We start from the raw sequence: 23,237 nt of genomic DNA, 5'->3' as shown, positions 1-23,237 counted from the left end.
TGGTTTTGTTTTTTTGGTTAATTCAGTGAATACACATGTAAAGGGAAGATTATTTTTAATTCGTTTTTGTTTAGCTTTTGTTTGGTGATTGTCCATCAGGGACTCTACCAGTAATGTAATTCATTAAGAATAAACTGGATAGGGGCTTCCCTGGTGGCGCAGTGGTTGAGAGTCCACCTGCCGATGCAGGGGACACGGGTTGGTGCCCCGGTCCGGGAAGACCCCACATGCCGCGGAGCGGCTGGACCCGTGAGCCATGGCCACTGAGCCTGCGCATCCGGAGCCTGTGCTCTGCAGCGGGAGAGGCCACAGCAGTGAGAGGCCCGCGTAACACACACACACACACAAAAAAAGAATAAACTGGATATATCACCATACTGTGCTGAGTTAAAAATATCAGGGTTTGATTTGAGCTTTTGCATCATATCCTTATATTATTAAAATAGTAGATATCCCCCCCTTTTTTTTTTATAAAGTACTAACAGTCCAATCATTGGATCAAGCAGCTGTTCTTGATGCTTTCTTTTCTTTCCAAGTAAAATTTTGTTCTCTATCAAGAGTTGGCCTTTTTTGTTTGTTTGTTTTTCCCTGTAAAGGGCCAGGTAGTAAATATTTGTAGCTTGTGGGCCATAATGATCTCTGTCAGAACTACTGAACTCTGCCATTATAGCACAAAGGTACCTATAGACAATATCTAAACAAATGGCCATGGCTGGGTTGCCATAAAACTTTACTTATGAACATTGAAATTTTTATTTTCATAAAATTTTCTGTCACGAAATAGCCTTTTCTTTTGATTACAAAAAATTTTTTTTAAAGGTAAAACCATTTTTAGCTCTGAGACCGTAGTTTCCCGACCCTTGCTCTATACAGTCAACTCTGGTCATTGACACTAAAATAGAAATATGTTCAAGAACCTCTGCTCATGCTCATGCCACTGGTTGAAAGTTAAGACTGTTGAAGGGAAACAATGTACTGGCGCCTGCTGGGTGAAATCAGCCCTGTTACTCCTGTATATTGTGCCATTCTCCATTTCTGATCTGTGATTTTTGTCTAAAAGCCCAGTGCTGCCTTTCCTCTTCCTCTAGTTTTTTTCTTCTGTCCTCCACAGAGACTGTGTCAGATAGTCTTTCCTCAGAACTCCATCCCTGTTCACCTCTCCACCCATCTCATGCCCCAAGCATATGTCCTGGCCTCTTAGCTTACCAAGAAGATAGAAGCCATCCAGCAGAAACTCCCATTTCCTGTCTCCAAACTGGCAAAGTTAACCGCACATAAGCCCATTCTTTCTACCTTTTCTTCTATGGAAATGGCAGGAGGTCTTACCGTGAAGCTGTTGGTAGCCACATAAACATGTACTCTGTTTTTTGCTAACATGATCTCATCTGCTTGGCCACCAGGAATTTTTCATAAATTTCAGTTTGCTGCTTGACATCCCTTTTTATTTTTCAACCTTGTTGTGAGTTTATCCAGCGTATCTTTTCTGACACTTTAAGGAAAGGGATGTGGGAGAGGTGGAAGAGGGGTGTTTTCTGTTGTGCCTGATCCAGTCTTCCTCACAGTAGACACCCTCTCTTTTCAGACACTTATCTCTCTGCTTGTTTTACTTACATTGGTGTTGCTTAGAGCATTGCCTTAGGCCCTCCTCTTTCACTTCTGTACCTTATCTGAAGCTTAAGTCACCCACTTTATCCTAATGACTCTCATATGGTACTTCCAGCCCACATTGTTCTCCTGCACTTACTTAGTTACATGCCTTTTGCTCATCTTAAACCTCAAAACTACTTTTCCTCCTGCATTGCTTTATCTCATTAGATGAAACCACTATCCTCTCATTGCTCAAGTGAAGAATTTGGGCATTATTCTAGAAATTTACTCAGTCCTAATTGATTCAACCTTCTAAACATTTCCATTCTCACTGCTAATTCAGGGCACAATCATCTTTGGCCAGCTGCACCTCCTCCCCACCTCCTATCCCTAAATTCTCTTCCACGCTGCATATTTGAATAACTTTTCTAAAAGGTAAATCTTCTCTACTAACTTAAAACCCTTCAGTGACTACTCATTACCCTCAAGAAAATATTCAAACAAAGCCTATCATTTTTGCTTGTCATTCCCTTCTCACTGTCACTCTCAATCCTGGAAACTACGTTCATTTCCCCAAATGTGCCACGTGCTTTTCCTCATAGCCTTGAAATAGGCCATCAAAGAGACTTCTCTTTTCTTCCTCAAGTGTGGGTTAGCTCTCCACTCTGAATTGGAATCACTTATCTGTAACCTTAACTATCCTGAAACTCACAGGGCAGAAATCATCTGAAGCCTTGACCCCAGAATAGGCCGTAGTGTTTAGGAGACACCTCATGCCTTGAGGTTGGTTGGGTGGGTTTTCCCATGTCCTTTTTTTTTTTTTTTTTTGCCGTACGCGGGCCTCTCACTGTTGTAGCCTCTCCTGTTGCGGAGCGCAGGCTCAGCGGCCATGGCTCACGGGCCCAGCCGCTCCGCAGCATGTGGGATCTTCCCGGACCGGGGTACGAACCCGTGTCCCCTGCATCGGCAGGCGGACTCTCAACCACTGTGCCACCAGGGAAGCCCTCCCATGTCCTTTTAAGTTGAAGTCAACTTAAAGCTGTGTTAACAGCTTCTGAATAGTAGCTGGCTTCCGTGTTAACTGGAAGCTGTCCTTACTTCTCCCCAACATGATTGAGACCACCTGCTGTCCCCAACAGGTTACTTAGAGAACCAGGGTGTGAGCAGCAGCCCCATCTCCTTTCATCTAGGATCACCTCCAACCCCCAGAATGTTTCTCTTATATGTGTTAGAGTAAGCATCTGAGTCCAGCTGAAATATCAGGTGAGCTCCAATACACATCCCAGAAAGGAAGGGCTAGAAAAGAGCTTCTATTTCAACTTCTGAATACAGTTGAAATAGATGCTGGGTTTTTTCCTGGGACAGGAGTAATGTGGTTGGTAAATAGTTCACAAGCTGAAATTATTTGATGTCCATAACTTGATAAATAAACTTTTTAAACTTTCAGATACTACGCATACAATCACAGTGTATGACTCTGTAAAACCTCTAAATATTTTTCTAAGAGAGGCAGTGCAATACAGTGATAACAACTATGGGTAGTGGAGCTAGATTGCTTGGGTTCAAATTCTGCCTCCATCACTTATTAGCAGTGTGTGCCTTGGTTTCTTAATCTGTAAAATAGAGTTAATAAGATTGCGATGATGATTAAATGAGTTAATATATGTAAAGCCCTTACAACACACCAAGCACTATATAAGTTTTTAAAAAATAAATAAGTTTGAAAAATTAAGGAATTCAGAGAAGATTTTTATTTTGATTGCTCTAGACCCATTTTTTCCTTCAAATGTAAGGAGTGTCAGATGCCAAAAGCTATCCCCTGTGATTCTGACATTTGACTCTGAAGGACCTACTTGAGAAGAGCCACCTTCACTAAAGTGCATGGTTTGATTTCACATTTTATGGTCTGTTTAGTCCTACCTCTTGAAGTCTTGAACATCTGGAGTAGGAATTCAATCAGTGGCTACTAAAATGCAACACAGTTGAGTGCCCTGCTTAGAAGGACATATCTGGTCTCCTGAAGAGTGTCTGCAGTCTTAGGATCAGGAGGCCAAAACATACATCTTACCTGGGGAAAATTAAAAGTTGTGGTATAGTTACTTTTTACCTCCAAACAATAGTAATTATTCCAAGCCTTCACAGAAATAATTTAACTTGTGAATGCATTGCTTCTGAAGAGGAAAAAAAAAAGATAAAAGAAAAATTCTAGATACTGTGCTTTAGAAGCAAATGTTTGCACTGTACAGAAATTTTGGCAGGTGTCTATTAGTCTTAGATTTTTTCCAGAAGTTGAGCCTCAACAATAGTATGGTCTGGAAAAGAAGAGAGTTTTTGTTTGTTTTTTGTTTTTAAATTTCCTTGACAAGAAGATGAGAGAGAAGTATAGGAAAATCACATACTCTTATCCCATACTATTCATTTAACTCTTGTTTTAAAAACTATTTTGAGTTTATCGTAAAACTTTGAAAAACATTTGTCACTTTTATTTTCTAAGTGTTTTTATTCCATACAGGAACTTGGCATTGATGGCGACTAATTTGTGTGTTTTTCTTTTTTTTCTTTTTTTCCTTTTGCATGCTGTCCCCTGTGTTGGAACTCTCAATAGAGAGTAAGTTGGTTCAATATTTGTTGGAAACCTAACTTTACTGCATGACTGTGAAATTAACCCTTTTTCTCTGTTTTCTCTCCCGAAGAGTTCATGCAGTGTTGGACCCTTTGCAATCCACGAAATGCTATTTGCAGTTATGCAAACTGTCATTCTGTTTGGAGATGTGCTTTTTAATCTACTAATTAATCTAATTTGATTATGTTCTTCTGTTCTATATTGGATGACTGGCACACCTAAGATATAAGAGGTTAAGAAAAGGCTGCCTCAATTGTAATAGCTCAAATATTATAATTTTCCAATAAACTACAGTTATAAATAGATTCCATTGAAGGTTGGTTTCATTGAATTATTAAAAAAGTAATTCCCAAGTTTCACAATTAATTTTTTTAATTGAATTCCAACCTCCACATATGAGCTTTCTAATAGTCTATTAATGGCATTCCACAAAAGCAAACAGGGCTGTTTAAGGAGCAGTGATTCTCAGCTTTCTGTTCTGAAATCAAATTTTTAGCCCTAGTACTATATTAATGTGTCCACTTTCCTCTTTCTCCTTTAATCATAGTTAAGGAAATGGGAGAATATCAACATCTGACAGTGAACTCTCTGTGATAGGGCAGTCAAGTAAGAAATTTTATGCAAAATTTCCAATGTATATTTTGGATGGATATATATATATATGCATATATTTATCATTTAGTAAGTACCATTGATAAGATATAAGTATTTTGAAAAATATAGTATAATTCTATATATAGGGTACCATAAATAACATGTCTACATTTTTATTCAGTTATACTCACATTTTATCTAATCAAAAGAAATTTCTACTTTTGATTAGAGACTCAGAGAAGTCTTTTTTAAGAAAATAGCAATTCAGATCTTGACAGGAACATAAACTTTGGATTATGTCAGGATGAGAAGAAAGGGCCTTCCCGGCGTGACTAGCCTGAGTCCAGAGAAGTGGGAGATGTCAGAAAGACTATAGGAAAGAAAAAGAAAATCTTGGCTGCCATGAAAGGAAGGTCTTACATATCTTCCCTTGCATTGAGAAAAAGGGTTGGCCACCAATTGCAGGGTAAGGTTTATTTACTTATGAGGAAATTCTTACTCTTTAAGGAACTTTTCCTGCACATTCATTGAACAACATTTTTGTGTGTGTGTGTGTGGTACGCAGGCCTCTCACTGTTGTGGCCTCTCCCGTTGCGGAGCACAGGCTCCGGACGCGCAGGCTCAGCGGCCATGGCTGACGGGCCCAGCCGCTCCGCGGCATGTGGGATCCTCCCGGACCGGGGCATGAACCCGCGTCCCCTGCATTGGCAGGTGGACTCTCAACCACTGCGCCACCAGGGAAGCCCTGAACAACTTTTTAATTTGGTCCTCAGCCTCTGATAACTTTAGGCTTCGTTCTAATTGGTGATACAAGACTAAAAAATATATAGTCTTTTTTCTCAAATGTTATATACTCCAGATGGGAAGATGATATAAATTCAGAAAAAAGTGAAATAGCACCATAAAGCTAGCCCCACTACAAGTTCCAAGTAGGGATGATCAGTGGCTATTATCTAAAGAGGTCCAAGAAGCTTTTTGGCTGGGTCTTGAGTGGTAAGCTTTGTAGGAAGTCATGCACTTTGTGTAAATAGGGGGATTAGGGAGTGTGGTAGAAAATGCAGAGTGTGTATGAGATGTGTTCAGGGACAAAGAGTTTATGTTGCCAAAGGGTCCAGCATGAGTCTGGAGAGTTAGAACTTCGTCTAAGCCTTGGAGACATTATTCTATAGACAGTGAAGGGACATGAAAGGATTTCGTTTCTATCAAAAGAGTGATGTCACAATCTGATAATGAGAAAGAAGTATGAGTTGGCCAGCCGTCTGTTTTGTAAATAAAGTTTTATTGGAACACAGCTGTGCTCACTTGTTTGCATAATGTCTATGGCCGTGCTATGATGACAGAGCTGAGTAGTTGTGACACACTATATGGCCTGCAAAGCCTAGGATATTTACTTTCTGGCCTGTTACAGAAATCCAGACTTGAGGTCAGAAAGAATTGGTGCCTACGATGATGTTGTGATCAACAGATTTGAGGAAGGCCAAAAGTGAGAGCTATTCTAGAGGTTATTTTGGGGCCTAGTAGGCTAGGACAGAGAGGCCCTGTCAAGGAAGTCATACTTTCGGTGAAAAGAGAATCAGGATGAAGACTGGCTCTTACATCTCTCCTTATTTAGAATGCAAAAGGAAAATGCCTGGTAAAAAGAATGAAAGAAGGAAGGGAGATAATAAGAGGAAAAACAGTGTCAAGCTACAGAATGGCTAAGCATGCTAAGCTAATGAAAAAGCTATTATATATCACGATTAGAAGATAATTGATGGGTGCAATAGGATGGAAATTGAAGGAGAAATTCTTGAGACAGTGTCTTCTGCATCTGTAAACAAAGAATTTAGGTTGAGAATAAAAGAGTAAAGATAGAGGAGACCATACTTTAAAGAACAAGAATATAGAAAGCAAGATTAGTCTTAACAGAGGAATAAAATTGGCTCTTCCTTGGAGAAACGATTATGAGAAGGATAGCTGTAGAGGAAATCAAAGTGAGGGAAAAGTCAGTGGAGAATTTTATTATGAATGACAGTAAAGTAGATGAGGTAAGTTGTCTAGTAACAGAGCGGATGGAACACAACTAAAAACCAAGTGACTTAGCCATTGATTAGCTGTGGAAACCTTGGGAAGTCACTTAATTTTCTAGTTCTCAGTTTCCTGAGAACCAGATAAAATGGGAGGGTTGACTTGGGCATTCTAATGTCTATGATTTTCAAAATGGATTTTGGCATAGAGAAAGCTTAAAGTTGGACTCTTCAGGAAAATAGGCAAGAGTTGAAACAGTAAGAGTGAAAGTGAACCAAAGAATTAGAGTGTTGTACTGGTAAACCATGTTTGAGAGGGGGCAGGAAGCCCTGATTTGTAATGTTTGTTATAAATTCTGAGGTGTAAATATTCCCACATGGCTGATTTCAAGCCACCAACCAGCTCACAATATTCCTGAATATTTAACATTTGACTTTCTAGGCAGGTACTGACTGACTCCAGGACATCACTTGACAGATTTGCCAGGTACCAATAAGAGTGAGTAGTAGATTAGACACATGGACTTGTCGCAGAGCAGGTCTAGTGGAGTTCCTCAGCAGCGTTCAAGCCCTGAGGAGGGAGCCAGAGACAGTTTCAGTGAAGCTATGGGCCACGGGTTGTGGGTGGGGTTAGGACCGGAGTTAATGGTCTGCATTGTGAATAAGAACAGTGTTGAAGCAGGTACTTACTGCCTGGGGGTCAGAGGTAACAGAAAATTCAAAGTGGTCATAGTTTCTGCTTTTACAGACAGTATCTTGAGCAAGTAGCTAAAGTGTACTTTTTCTAACTCAGATTCAAATGTTGAAAAGCTTAGTTATAATTCTGATAGATAAAAATCCTTCATTTCTAACATAAGAAAAGAAAGGAGTTCATGTATAACTATATAAAGGAAATTCAAGAAATAAAATATATATTGAGAACAAAACTCTTTAATTTTCAAATTAGTGTAGTTACTTTGAGCTTAACTTTTGAAACCATAGTTTTTATAATCCATTGTGATTATAAATTATCTCATATAATACAACATGGCTGACATTGTCTTAAGAGCTTTTCCCTCTTTACCTAGAAATAAATTTTCCTGTATGATATTGAATTTATTGAGGAGATATAACCTTACCATATGTCACTTTTCCTTAGTTTTGTTTTGTTTTATTTAATTTTTTGGCTGTGCCACACGGCATGTGGGATCTTAGTTCCCCAACCAGGGATCGAACCCCTGCCCCCTGCAGTAGAAGCGTGGAGTCTTAACCACTGGACCACCAGGGAAGTCCCCATAAGTTTTTGTTTTTTGTTTTTTGTGGTACGCGGTTCTCTCACTGTTGTGGCCTTTCCCGTTGCGGAGCACAGGCTCCAGACACGCAGGCTCAGCGGCCATGGCTCACGGGCCCAGCCGCTCCGCGGCACGTGGGAACTTCCCAGACCGGGACACGAACCTGTGTCCCCCGCATCCGCAGGCAGACTCTCAACCACTGCGCCACCAGGGAAGCCCCCCCATAAGTATTTTTAATGAGATAAAGCACTTAAGAATTTTAGCTTCCCTTCCCTTAAATTTTTCCTGAATCTTCCAAAAGTTTCAAACTTGTAGATTAATATTGGAAACAGTATAAAACCCGTCAATAGAAATGGAGACTAATAGCATGCCATCTAGGACTTTTTAGAAATCATTAAAATGTAGATGTAGATTTGTATCCTGATTTTATTTATTTTAGGTACAGTTATAGTTATCCCAGGTCATTTAAAATTACTTTTGGGGCAGTTTTAATAAATAATATGTCTTATACCAAAAAATTTTGTGACCACTGACATTTTGAGAACTAAGAAGTCTCCAATTAGCACGTTATACCAAAATCATCTTATGTGTTAAGGTAGCTGTCAGCATAGTCGACCTCTGATTAACTCACTGCCACTCTTCCAAAGAGCTGGGGGTTGATGAGACCATAGGTAGTTCCTTGCCCTGAATTTCGGATAAAATAGATTGCAGTTTAAGCTGTGGCATCATTGACGACCTTAGGTGTGCCAGCCATTATAGCCAAAGTTTCTTTACCAAGTGATGCTGCATGGAATAGCTAATTGTCGAACTTCAGCAGAAGTTGGATAACAGTTCAGATGTACTCTTGTATCACAGAGTCCAATGAAAAGCAAGAGAGATTGTTTTTCCGCTTGGCTGCCAATCGCTGTGCCTCTGATTCCTGTATTCCTTTCTATTTCAGTTTTGAATTGATCATAGAGGTCAATATTTCCTCCTTTTTCTCCTCCCTCCCCCGTTTATCCACTGTAGGTGTTCAGCATGTTTTTGGAGACTTTAGTGGACTTCATACAAGTCCACAAAGATGATCTTCAAGATTGGTTGTTTGTACTGCTGACCCAACTACTAAAAAAAATGGGTGCTGATTTGCTTGGGTCTGTTCAAGCAAAAGTTCAGAAAGCCCTCGATGTTACAAGGTAAGATTTTCTTCATGTATTTCAAGTTTACCCGGTAGTAATCAAGAATATTTCGTTTCTTTGTTAAAAGTTCAGATTTCTGAGTCTTTTCAAACTATGTAGATTGCATGAGTTCCATTTGAAAATTATTGATGTTGCCCATTTACATGGTATATTTAATGCAACGTTGATCCTTAGTTCAAACACTGCATTTAATCTATTAAAAAATTTTATAAACATTGGTTGAGTAATTCAAGGTAGTGTTTTGTTTTAATTAAGATGTAACTGCAAAGTAGAGTTGAAGATTTTATTCAGTCTAGTGTAAAGATAAAAATATTTTCTAAGTTTAAAAAGAATGTTTTATTATGCATTCTTTTTTCAGAAGATTTTGAACCAATGATATATTTCTACTTTCTTGTGTAGATTGTTGAAGTGACTTATTTCAAATATCCATTTACTAAGTTGAGGTGAGTCTAGAATTCAGATATTAGGTATGGAAACTTCTCTGATAATGTTGAACTTTAACATTACATTAAAGTTTAACATTACATTAAACTTTAACATTTTTCTGATTAAATCTATAAATGAGGCAAGAGATCATTCTTTGCTATAGTGTTGCTTTTTAACCCCCTACAGGGGGTTAAATTTATACTTACAGGGTATAAATTCAGACGTTCAGATTCTTCTGGGAGTAGCTTTTATCGTATACTTTACCACATAGACTATATACCACATACAGGTGCTACTTCATGCATTCTTTCTGAATGACATTGTGTTTTGTTTGGTATTAAACATAATCTTCTGTTAAGTTTGCTAAATGTTTACTTGCTGGCTTAATTTTTATTTTATTTTGTTCTTTCCTTATTTCAGAGAATCTTTTCCAAATGATCTTCAGTTCAATATTCTAATGAGATTTACAGTTGATCAGACCCAGACACCAAGCTTGAAGGTAAAAATTTGAGGCCTTTTGATGACATTTTAAGGAACTGAAGTATTTTATTCATAAAGTTATGCTAATATTTGTATTTCTGTCACACAAGAAGCTGTTCAATCAGTGGATTTTGTTTTTATAAACTTTCAGACAGTCAAGCCAGCACTTCGGGACCAGCTTCACTCTTTTTGGAGTTCCAAGGTTTTTTCTGGTTTTGTTTTAATCTGCATTATTTCTTTTCTTAACTCTCTTTACAAACTGCAGTGTTTCAGATAATGTTTGTATGCATCTATATATTCAACTACTAACCTTTATAAGCCTATAAAGCATGCATGGATTTGATTTTAAATGTTATTTGATACCAGATTATCTTTTGGAGAAGCTTACTGGGGATACATGTTTAGAAGGCAACACAAGTATGGCCGCTAACCCTAAGCTGTTATGCAAACTCGCTCTATAAAATCTTATCTAATTTTATGTTTGTGATTTCCCAATCCTTTTTTTTTTTTTAAGTTAGGCATTTGAAGAGTTATTCTGGGCAAAATGTCAGTTTTGCCTATGTATTTCAGTAAGCAGAACTTTTTAAGTTTGATGTCAATGCTATTCTCCAGTTCTTAACTGAAACAGTAACGTTTTTTTCTTTTTGCAATGTGATTTTCTAATGTGTGCACAAAATTTAGATTCAGGATTAACTTCCTCCATTGTTATTAGCACACATTTTCTAGATATTTTAAGTGAAAACTAGGTAGATTCCAATTTTTGATTAAAAATAATTATTTAACATAAAAGAAAAGATAATATAAAAGATCTGCCCTGAATTCTTTACTAAAGATGTTTCTTAGTGAGTTTTCTTAAATTAAAAAGAGGTTAAAGTCAGGGAAATAACAAGCATATGAGCATTTATAAGCCTTGTATTTTCTGCTCTATTCTGCACGAAGTATGTTTCTATATGCATTATTGCCTTGGATTGATTTTCCTTTAAGTTTCTGAATATGATTTTACCTTAAAATCACAATTATGTTTCTTACCAGGGTTGACTTATACTCAACATAATGTTATTTTCTCAGAACTGCTTTGTGAAAAAGGATCCATCTGTTTTGATTTTAAAAAGTAACCTGCAGAAAGAGAATAATTTACTTGATATTATTGATAAATACTGTTTAAACTTATTTTTTTGTCTAAGCCTAGCATAGGAATATAAAACTTACAATTTCCTATCATTATTGTTTATAATACATGATAAACTGTAAACTATGATAAGAGTTATGATTTAGGTACTGGTGGTAGGTATTCAAGTGCTGTTGAAAACATATGTTTCATGGCCCAATAGAAATGGAGGTCTAAACCATTAGCTTAAGAAATAAGGGTGATAGGTGAGTTGAAGGAGAGAATAAAGTTGCTGAAGTCCTGAAGAGAAAGACAGTGGAAAACATATAATTAAAACATCATACTATTGGGGCTTCCCTGGTGGCGCAGTGGTTAAGAATCCACCTGCCAATGCAGGGGACACGGGTTCGAGCCGTGGTCCGGGAAGATCCCACGTGCCGCGGAGCAAGTAAGCCCGTGCACCACAACTACTGAACCTGCGCTCTAGAGCCCGCGAGCCACAACTACTGAGCCCACAAGCCACAACTACTGAAGCCCGTGCTCCTAGAGCCCATGCTCCACAACAAGAGAAACCACCGCAATGAGAAGCCCGCGCACCACAATGAAGAGTAGCCCCCACTCGACACAACTAGAGAAAGCCCCTGCACAGAAATGAAGACCCAACGCGGCCAAAAATAAAAAAAATAAATAAATTTATTTTTTTAAAAAAAGTCATACTGGAGACTAGAATCACAGACTGTTTCTCTAAAAGCCCTATATACATATACATATATATAATACATATACCTAGACTGTTTCTCTAAAAGCCATGTATACCTGTATGCATATATGTATATATGGCTTTTGTATATAGGACTTTTAGAGAAACAGTCTATGTATAATATATGTGTATTATTTATAAACCATAATATATAATACGAACATAGTATGTACTTGGTTTTTATATATTATATATACACACATATGCACACACACGTAAAGTTGTAGGGGAAGATCACTCTTCAACTCATAAATTGATGTTTTAAGACAGCACGGAGACGTTCTATTAGAGCTATACCTTATGCTGAAAATAAAAGTAACTTTCAGATGGGTGACAGGATTAAGAATTAAAAACTTAACAGGTTGTAGAAAAACACAAATAACTTGAGTATGAGATGCATAAAAATTCTTTATTGAAGAAGTGCTGGATCTTTCAGATAAAATTTTACATCTCTCACAGAGTATCATGTGGGTAAATGTCAGAAAGGAAGCAATAAAATAGGGGGAAATCGCATACAGTGATTCTATTTGAGTAATATTTTTTAAAATAAATGGAATTTTGTTGACTTTTTTTTCTGAGTTTCATAAACAGGTTTAGAATTATACGCACCTTAGCGACTAGATTGTTTTTCCTCTCTGAAGAAGAATGCATGTTTATGTTATTCAGAGTACAGACCATGTATAGAACCTTGTGAAATATTCTACCAAAATGTAAATTTTCAAATGATTATATGTGTATCATGGTTATTTTGCCTTTGGTATAGTATACACACCTATTCTGTGAAACCCTTTAAAAACTTTACATACCTCCCTATAAATTGTCAAGACACGGAACTAACTGAATCTCACATAGTGCAAATAAATATATTCAAAAAAACAAAATACATTGATGTTCATTCTTTGATTTACTATAGTCACCTTTCAGCCAGTCACACTGAAAAAAGGTGACGTGGCTTCAAGAATTCAGAATGTTATGTGCTGCCATAATTTAGTTGGGCCTGCTGCTGCAAAAGTAACCATAAATCTCTTTCCCTCTCCCCTGTACAATTTACTCATGATGGCTGATAGGTTAATTCTTGTTTTTTTCAGTACATTTCTTAAAGTTATAGTTACTTCTTCTTAAAATTCATTTATTATGAAATGAAGAATGTAAGTTGATGCATTCTGTCTTTTTTTTTAAACTGGAAGCGGAAGGGGGAAAATGTACAAGAGTCAGAACTTTAACATATTACTTCCTATATATTAACTTGGCTTAGTACTTCCCAGAGACCTTATTTGGATTGAGTGAGAAAAATGACATCTTAAGATCAATAATAAGGGAAGGAGTATAGAAAACCTGATTACCTTAATCTTTGACAATATTTTTTCAAAGTCACTATTTTAATATATTTAAACCTTCCTTTTTCTAAGTCAGCAAATCAGCATTTAATATGTGTTTAGAATCTGCTGTGTACAAGGACTGTGCACTGTGCCAGGTGCCGTTTCTAAAGGGCACTGGTAAAGTCTTAGAGAACCATTACTTAGAAATCCTAGAATGTTAGATGTGACTTTAAAAACAGTGGTTCTCAAACTTTTTTTCTACCCCAACATGCCTGAGAAAGGGGAGATTATTTAACAATGGCTTACTCTAAGGATAAAGAAGGCTGCATCTAAGAGAGAAGCATGTGTGCTTTGCCCCACCTCCTGCTTACTTGGAAGCCTGCATCCTACCACACACCTACCCACCATGCCACCCATGCATGAGGAATTCCTGGGAGAATAATAAGACTTTTTAAACTCATATATGATAGTTCTTTTATACAGATAAGTATTGTCTCTTCTCCAGTGATACTTGTGTAAAACTTTTTTGTCACATTTATTTTGAGACGTAGTTCTAGCAGTTGATGGACCTATTAAGGAACCTGATCTCATTGTGTGAGTCTTACTGTATGTTTGCCAAAAACCTGTATTGCCCACCTTGATTACCCAGTTGATTTATAATAGCTTATTTCCAAAATTCTTTGATTTCCCCAAGAGGCAAATTGTACTTCAATTTATAAAGACTGGTTCCTAGGGAAATCTAGACAAGAGTCAGCTGTAATCTCTGAAGGCAGACTCAAGGAGAAGTGTCTGATCTTATCAAGAGAGTCTTTAGCAGTTCAAACACTGCTAAATGTTTGAATGGGGAATGAAACTTATAAGTTCTGCTGTGTGTGAAAAAAATCCACATTTTCATATACTTGTACCTCTGGTACGTAGGTGATTGTATAACTTCTCTTTTGTTGTTGATGCTTATTCATTTTGTATTTGTCAAAAAAATAATCACCTAGGGACTTCCCTGGCCGTCGAGTGGTTAAGACTCTGCACTTTCACTGCAGGGGGCATGGGTTTGATCCCCCGTGGAGGAACTAAGATCCCACATGCCACATAGTGCAGCCAAAAAAAAAAAAGTCACCTAATTATTTCTGACGTGTTCTCATTGCCCCTCGATGACCAGCTGATTGTCCTCTCTCATTGTGCATCCCTCTGCAGGTGAAGGTTGCTATCCTTAAATACATAGAAACTCTGGCCAAACAGATGGATCCAGGAGATTTTATAAATTCCAGTGAAACTCGCCTGGCAGTGTCTCGGGTCATCACTTGGACAACAGAACCCAAAAGTTCTGATGTTCGGAAGGTATGTTTTAATTTAAGATTTAGAAGATAAATTAGAAAAGCAAGTCAGTCATTTTGGATTGCCAGTGAAGGAAGCTAATATTTTCAGGATGTTACCAGTTAGCATAGAGTTATTTACCTGGTAATATAAAGACCTTTTTTAAAAAATATCTTCTCTTTTAAATTTTATTTTAAATTTTATCCAATTAATATGAGTATAATTTTCAAACTTAGAATTAAAGATAACTGTCTTTGAAAGAGTCCTCCCAACCTCTAATCTTATAGCCATTCAAAATATTTCAAATCTTTCCCCTCACATTTACCTATATATTTCAAATAAGAGCTTGCACTGTTTCTTGATTTATTAATTTTAGGCATTATTTATTGATCCATTGATAAATTTAGTCATTATATATGTCTGTCTACCTTTGTAAATTAAGACTTAACTTTCCCCTATCCTTTCCTATGTCTTTTCCCATAACCTTCAAAATACTTATGAATCAATTGTTGGTACTCAATAGAAAAGATTTAATTTTGACTGTGGAAGTATTCACCCCTACGCCAAGTGGTTTATTACAGCCTCCTTCCTTACAGAAGCTTTATTTGTCCTGGTGTTAATAATTTACCTTTTCATTTTCCTTTTTTTTTTCCCCCACATGTTTTTTAAGTACTTGTTGTTAGGTTCAACATCTCTGTCATATGCTCATGGCTAAGATTTTCCATATGCTCAAAAACATAGGTTATTTATTTTCTGGGGAGTTCCTTTCTAGACCCTCCTCTGTTCTCTTCACCTTCTTCCTGAGACTTCTCTTCAACCCTAATCATTCGTTTCTTGCATTCTGTATCTAGCTCTGTTGACAAAGCCAGAATAATCAAAACAGTATGGTACTGGCACAAAAACAGACACATAGATCAATGGAACAGAATAGAGAGCCCAGAAATAAAACCCATGCACACGTGGTCAATTAACCTATGATAAAGTAGCCAGGAATATACAATGGAGAAAAGATAATCTGTTCAGTAACTAGTGCTGGGAAAACTGGACAGCTACATGTAAAAGCATGAAATTAGAATATTCTCTATCACCATATATAAAAATAAACTCAAAATGGATTAAAGACCTAAATGTAAGACTGTAAAAATCCTAGAGGAAAACATAGGCAGAACACTTTCTGACATAAATCACAGCAATACTTTTTTGGATCCATCTCCTAAAGCAAAGGAAATAAAAATAAACAAATGGGACCTAATTAAACTTAAAAGCTTTTGCAGAGCAAAGGAAACCATAAACAAAACAAAAAGACAACCTATTGAATGGAAGAAAATATTTGCAAATGATATGACCAATAAGGGATAAATATCCAACATTTATAAACAACTCATACAACTCAACATCAAAAAAATGAGCAACCCAGGGGCTTCCCTGGCGGCGCAGTGGTTGAGAGCCCGCCTGCCGATGCAGGGGACACAGGTTCATGCCCCGGTCTGGGAAGATCCCACATGCCGTGGAGTGGCTAGGCCCGTGAGTCATGGCCGCTGAGCCTGCGCGTCCGGAGCCTGTGCTCTGCAACGAGAGAGGCCACAGCAGTGAGAGGCCCGCGTACCGCAAAAAAAAAAAAAAAAAAATGAGCAACCCAATTGAAAAATACGCAGAAGAACTGAATAGACATTTTTCCAAAGAGGAAATGGAGATGGCCAACAGGCACAGGAAAAGATGCTCAACATCGCTAATCATCAGGGAAATGCAAATCAAAACCACAGTGATATATCACCTCATACCGGTCAGAATGGCTATTATCGAAAAGAGCACAGATAACAAATGTTGACGAGGATGTGGAAAAAAGGGAACCTTCTCACACACTGTTTTTGGGAATGTAAATTGGTTCAGCCACTGTGGAAAACACTATGGAGGTTTCTCAAAAAACTAAGAATAGGGACTTCCCTGGTGACGCAGTGGTTAAGTATCTGCCTGCCAATGCAGGGGACACGGGTTCGAGCCCTGGTCTGGGAAGATCCCACATGCTGTGGAGCAACTAAGTCTGTGTGCCACAACTACTGAGCCTGTGCTCTGGAGCCCACGAGCCACAACTACTGAGCCCGTGTGCCTAGAGCCTGTGCTCTGCAACAAGAGAAGCCACCCCAATGAGAAGCCTTTGCACCGCAACAAAGAGTAGCTCCTGCTCACCACAACTAGAGAAAAGCCCACGCACAGCAACGAAGACCCAATGCAGCCAAAAATAAATTAATTTAAAAAAAACATTATTTGAAATGTTTGAAATAATTTGAAAAGATACATGCACCCTAATGTTTATAGCAGCATTTTTTACAATTGCCAGGATATGGATGGAAGCAACCTAAGTGTCCATCAGCAGATGAATGAAGGGACTTCCCTGGCAGTCCAGTGGTTAGGACTTCGCCTTCCAATGCAGGGGGTGTGGGTTTGATCCCTGCTTAGGGAGCTAAGATTTCACATGGCTCAGGGCCAAAAAACCAAGACATAAAACAGAAACAATATTGTAACAAATTCAATAAAGACTTTAAAAATTGTCCACATCAAAAAAAATAATAATCTTTAAAAAAAAAAAACAGGTGAATGGATAAAGAAGATGTGATGTATATATATGCCATGGAATACTACTCTGCCATAAAAATGAATGGGATTTTGCCATTTGCAGCAGCATGGATGGACTTGGAGGGCATTATACTAAGTGAAATAAGTCAGACAGAGAAAGACAAATACTGTATGATATCACTTACATGGGGAATCTAAAAAATATAACAAACTAGTGAATATAACAAAAAAGAAGCATAGTCACAGATACAGAGAACAAACTAGTGGTTACCAGCAGGAAAGGGGCAATATGGGAGTGGGGAATTATGAGGTACCAACTATTAGGTATGAAATCAGTCACAAAGATACATTGTACAATGGGGAATATAGCCAATATTTTATAATAAGTATAAATGAAGTATAACCTTTAAAAATTGTGAATCACTATATTGTACACCTATAACGTATAATATTCTACAGCAGCTGTACTTCAATTTTTAAAACCAAGCCAAACGACAAAACACATAAAGATTAAGCAGAAATTAATAAAATAGAGAATAGAAAAACAATAGAGAAAATTAGTGAAACCAAAAGTTGTGTTTCTTGGAAAGATCAACAGTATTGATGAACTTTTAGCTAGATTGACAGAAAAAAAGAGAAGACTCAAATTACTAGAATTAGAAATGAAAGAGGGAATATTATTACTAACCTTACAGAAATAATAAGGATTATAAAGGAATGTTACAATATTGTATGCCAATAAGTAGTTAACTTAGATGAAATGGACAAATCTCTAGAAAGACACAAACTACCTAAATTGACTCAAGAAGTCAATAGAACAAGTAAAGAGTTTGATTTAGTAATTAAAAAACCACCGACAGAGAGAAGCCCAGGCTCACATGGTTTAACTGGTGAGTTCTACCAAGCATTAATATCAGTTCTTCACAAACTCTTCGTTAAAAAACAGAAGAGGAAAGAACACTTTCCAACTCATTCTGTGAGGACAGTTTTATCTTCATAACAAACCCAAAGACATCACACATAAAAAGAAAACTACAGATCAATGTCTCTTACAAATATGGACCCTTTTAATCCTGGCAAACCAAATTCTGCAACATATAAAAAGAGAATTATACACCAAGACCACGTGTAATTTATCCCAGGAATGTAAGGTTAACATCTGAAAGTCTATTGTAGTACTCCACATCAATAGTAAAAAGACAAAAACCACATAATATCTCAACAGAAAAGGCATCTGGCAAGATCTAACATCTTTCATGATTAAAACAAAAACAAAAAATCGTAAACTAAACAAACTATCAAGGGAAGGGAACTTCTTAAACCCAATACAGGGCACCTCTACAGCTATTACTAATATCCACAGCTACTTAATGTGAAAGATTGGATGCTTTCTCCATAAAGTCAGGAACAAGAAATGGATGTCTTCTCTCACCATTTCTGTAAAACATTGTAGCAGGGTCCACTGGTTTCTAGCCAGGATAGTTAGGCCAGAAAAAAGAAAAAAAAGAAAGAGAGAAAGGAAGAAAAGTAAAACTATTTCTGTTTGCAAATGATACAATTTTATATATAGAAAATCCTTCAGAATCACTAAAAAAACATTAGAACTAATAAACACATTCAGCAAGGTTGCAGGATACAAAATCAATATATGAAAATCAGTTGTATTTCTAAACACTTGAAATGAGCAATCCAAAAATGAAATTAAGAAAACAATTCCATTTACAGTAGCATTTAAAAGATGAAAATAGGGATAAATTTTTAAAAGGAAGTGCAAAATTTATAGTAGAAACTATGAAATAATATTGAAAGAAATTAAAGAAGATTTAGATAAATGGAAAATCATTTTCCATTGGATCTTGGATCAGAATACTTAATATTCTTAAGATGGCAATACTTCCCAAAGTGATCTACAAATTCAGTGTAATCCTTACCATATTCCCAGCCGGCTTTGCAGAAATTGACAAGCTGATTCCAAGATTCATAATGGAATTCCAAGGGACCCCTAATAGCCAGAAGAGCCTTGAAAAAAAAAAAAGCAAAGTAGGAGGACTTTACACTTCCAGATTTCAAAACCTAATACAAAGTAATAGTAATCGAGACAGTGTGGTACTGACATAAGGCTAGACATAAAGACCAGTGGAATAGAATTGAGAGTCCAGAAAAAAACCTGTGTTTATGGGCAACTGATTTCCAACAAGGGTGCAAAGACCATTCAATAAGGAAATCATAGTCTTTTCAACAAATTGTGCTGGGACAACTAAATAGCCACATGCAAAAGAATGAAGTTGAACCCTTACCTCATACCATATACAAAAATTAATACAAAATGATCAAAGACTTAAATGTAAAAGCTAAACCTAGAAAACTCTTAAAAGAAAAGAGGGATAGGGTTTCCCTGGTGGCAGTGGTTGAGAGTCCGCCGGCTGATGCAGGGGACGCAGGTTCGTGCCCCGGTCTGGGAAGATCCCACATGACGCAGAGCGGCTGGGCCCATGAGCCATGGCCGCTGAGCCTGGGTGTCTGGAGCCTGTGCTCCGCAATGGGAGAGGCCACAACAGTGAGAGGCCCGCATACGGCAAAAAAAAAAAAAAAAAGAGAGGGATAAATCTTCATGACCTTGGATTTGGCAGTGGATTCTAACCAAAAGCACAAACAACAAAAGGAAAAAATAGATCAGTTGGATTTCATCAAAATTAAGAATTGGGGATATTCCAAGACGAAGAATACTGATGGGACTGTAGAAACCATTGATTGACATGTTTTTTTGTTTGTTTTTTGGGTTTTTTTGTTGTTGTTGTTGAGTCATGAGGAAAGGATACACTCATTGGTTTGGGAACAGTTGGATTGTCTGTCTCTAGAGAGAAAATAAAGCTGCATCTCATACACCAAAATAAAATCTAGGTGGAATAAAATATACCTTAACAATTATTAATTCATTTGCTCAAATTAACTTGAGATCCTTTCACTGTTTAGGTTCCAAAAAGACACAAGATCATAAAGTTTTGTTTCAAAATGCAAATAGCTTTATTTAAACACTATTAACATGTTAGAGTACACACCCACACAGTGTATACTTTGTTGTTGTTTTTAACAAAATGGGCTTATGTTACTGGTGTTTTATAATTTTTTTCTTCAGCAGTATGTAATAGTCCTCTCCCAATCTCTTCATGTATAAAGCTACATCATCTTTCAAGGCTGTGTTGTGTAGTATGTCATCGTGCCAATGTAACTTAATTTCACCATTCCCCTCCTGTTGTTTATTAGATGTCATAAACATGGAACACTTAGGTTTTCATAGAGTGGGGTCAGAAACGGTCCAGAACAAGATGTGCACATTTACATACAAGTCATGATCGTGAACTATTTGGGTTTCTTTCTCCTCTCAATTAAGTTTCTGTGTAATCTAAATTTCACAGTGTGTCTTTTAATAACTCAATTGATACTTTATAAGAAGAAAGGAAATTTATGTTTTCTTAACTGATCTGAGTAACATTTTTTTTGTTCCCATTTCCACAGAAACATTAGACTAGTTTTAACTTCGAATTGTAGATTTGTTAAGATTAGCTGCTTTGAGAGAAGACTAAATACAGCTAGTTAATTTAAGAATAATATAATGGGACTTCCCTGGTGGTCCAGTGGTTGAGAATCAGCTTTCCAATGCAGGGGACATGGGTTGATCACTGGTCAGGGAACTGGGGTTCCACATACCACAGGGCAACTGGGCCTGCGTGCCACAACTAGAGAGCCCACGTGCTGCAACTACAATGCCCATACACTCTGGAGCCTGCGCACCACAACTACAGAGCCTGCACACCGCAACTACTGAGCCCATGTGCTTTAGAGCCCACACGCCACAACGAAAGATCTTGTATGCTGCAACTAAGACCCGATACAGCCAAAAAGAAATAAAGAAATAAATATGTTTAAAAAGAATCCTATATTGAGAAAATGAAAATTAAAGTGCTAAGTTGCTCTTGATGGGCTTTGTATCAAGTTGCTCTTGATGGGCTTTGTTTAATGTAGTTCCTTATTTCCATCCATCTTTCTTCTTGTAATAATTTTTTTAGGAAAACTGAAGTAGGAGCATATATTGACAGAGTAATCCTAGAAACTGTCTGGTTGACTTTTGCCATTGATTGTTAGGTCGTATTTGTTATACTTTTTGTTATACATATTCCTGTCTTACGTTCAAAAAATAAATGGTAAGTCAAATAGTTTTTGATTTTATTCTTCCAGCAAAGAAATTTTAAAGCATATAAGAACATCTTTTACCCTGGGAAAGATGGCCTTGCACTATTGAACAGAAATGTTGAGTGAAGAAAATGGTCTTCTTTGAGTAAACAAAATATATTCATATGCTTCTTGTATGTCTTTCTTTTCTAGGCAGCGCAGTCAGTCCTGATTTCCTTATTTGAACTCAATACCCCAGAGTTTACAATGTTATTAGGAGCTTTACCAAAAACTTTTCAGGATGGTGCTACCAAACTTCTTCATAATCACCTTCGAAACACTGGCAACGGAACCCAGGTATTTTTCAGTTGTCTTCTTGGCCATTGTATAATGTGATGACTGGTTAATAATTGTTTTTGTTTTTTTTACATGAAGTAAACATTGATCCTAATGTACAATTTTTGTATCTGCATTGGGCAGCATTTTCTGGGCAGAATTAAATATTTTCCTGGAAAGAATAGAGTTCTTAGGCCTATCATGTTTCTATTATAATTTGGTGTACATTAGGATGGTGGTGAACGGTGGCCAGGGTATGAACAAGGAAAGTGGAATGTAGCAGAACTTAGATGAGGGCATCAGCTTTGCAAGCCATGAGAATTAGGACATGCTCTTTAGATGAACCAGTCCTTATTTGAGGACCAGAAAGGATGACTTATTCCAGGAATAACAAATAAGGCCCAAGGAGGGTAGTGCTTTAAAGGATGTGTTCACATTTAATAATAACAGGCTTGTCAGCCCATAGGTGGTTCGATAACACAGGATTTTGTTTTGGAGAAGTAAGATCTGAGTAAATGAAACATTAGTGTTACATTTAAATGGTATCAAACCATTTACATAATATGCCTGAAGAATTGAACTTAAGTTTTAAAAAGACAAAGAGAGCGATACCTTTGCTATTGGATAAAGGAGAAAGTAGATGCACTTATGGCAGGATTGAGGTAATGTCTAAGGGGAGAACAATCTGAGAACAATTTCTTGGGACCAAAGTCAGTTTTTTTAAAAGAAGGGGGAATTCCCTGGTGGTCCAGTGTTGAGAACTCTTCACATCCACTGCTGAGGGCCTGGGTTCGATCCCTGGTCAGAGAACCAAGATCCCACAAGCTGTGCGGTATGGCCAAAAAATAAAAATTAAAAAATTTTTAAAAATAAAAGGAGAAAGTATTGTTTTGTTATATTTTAAGAGATAGGCAAATTACTAACATGACCAGATTCTATTCCTTTGGTGTCTTTGTAAAATTCATTTGTAAATCAAACTCAAGAGGGAACAGAATTTGAGCATTCATAATGGTTGGAGGAAGGAAAATTGTCTCAGAGCAGGGAGCTAATTTAAAATTGTTAATTTGGGATCTTGTTTTATCTTTGAGGAAAAAGATATTGTGGTAATATTTGAGAGAAGGAAGTGTGTGAGGAGAACAATAAAAAGGCTTAAAGAGCTAGATTTCTGAATGGGAAGAAAGTTTTTTCCCACAGAAACTAGAGATAAGTACATGAATATTTAAAATAATGACCTATAAGTATGGCTCTCTCATGCTGTTCAACATCTTGATTGTATGGCTTCCTGAAGAGCCTTTTGGTTGAACTACCTGTCATATGTTAATGTTTATTTGACTCCGTCCATCAGGGTTCCATGGGGAGTCCTTTGACAAGACCAACACCACGGTCACCAGCCAACTGGTCCAGTCCTCTTACTTCTCCTACCAACACATCGCAGAATACTTTATCTCCAAGGTAGTAAAAGGGTTATTTTCCATCATGGTTTGTATTTGCAGATTC

At 37.2% G+C, this 23,237-nt stretch overlaps 1 protein-coding gene across 19 annotated transcripts in view; it reads left to right on the top strand.

Annotated features, from left to right (window-relative positions):
• CLASP2 (cytoplasmic linker associated protein 2) overlaps nucleotides 1–23,237 on the top strand; it is a 177,246-nt gene that overhangs the window by 133,639 nt on the left and 20,370 nt on the right. For 9 of the 19 annotated variants that reach the window (XM_027088243.1, XM_027088238.1, XM_027088236.1 and 6 more), the window contains 7 exons: nucleotides 3,912–3,914; nucleotides 9,090–9,253; nucleotides 10,103–10,181; nucleotides 10,314–10,364; nucleotides 14,541–14,684; nucleotides 21,618–21,761; nucleotides 23,086–23,192. In XM_027088243.1, coding sequence (XP_026944044.1) covers nucleotides 3,912–3,914; nucleotides 9,090–9,253; nucleotides 10,103–10,181; nucleotides 10,314–10,364; nucleotides 14,541–14,684; nucleotides 21,618–21,761; nucleotides 23,086–23,192 — 692 coding nt within the window. The remainder of the gene's footprint in view (nucleotides 1–3,911; nucleotides 3,915–9,089; nucleotides 9,254–10,102; nucleotides 10,182–10,313; nucleotides 10,365–14,540; nucleotides 14,685–21,617; nucleotides 21,762–23,085; nucleotides 23,193–23,237) is intronic. The other 10 variants (XM_027088246.1, XM_027088244.1, XM_027088240.1 and 7 more) reach the window with 3 other exon arrangements.

This window comes from Aethalodelphis obliquidens, unplaced genomic scaffold (genome assembly GCF_003676395.1).
Source record: "Aethalodelphis obliquidens isolate GAN/ISIS:26980383/991018 unplaced genomic scaffold, ASM367639v1 scaffold62, whole genome shotgun sequence".
Lineage (NCBI taxonomy): Eukaryota > Metazoa > Chordata > Mammalia > Artiodactyla > Delphinidae > Aethalodelphis > Aethalodelphis obliquidens.
The sequence above is the reverse complement of the archived record's forward strand: the minus strand, read 5'-3'. Positions and strand labels throughout refer to the sequence as shown.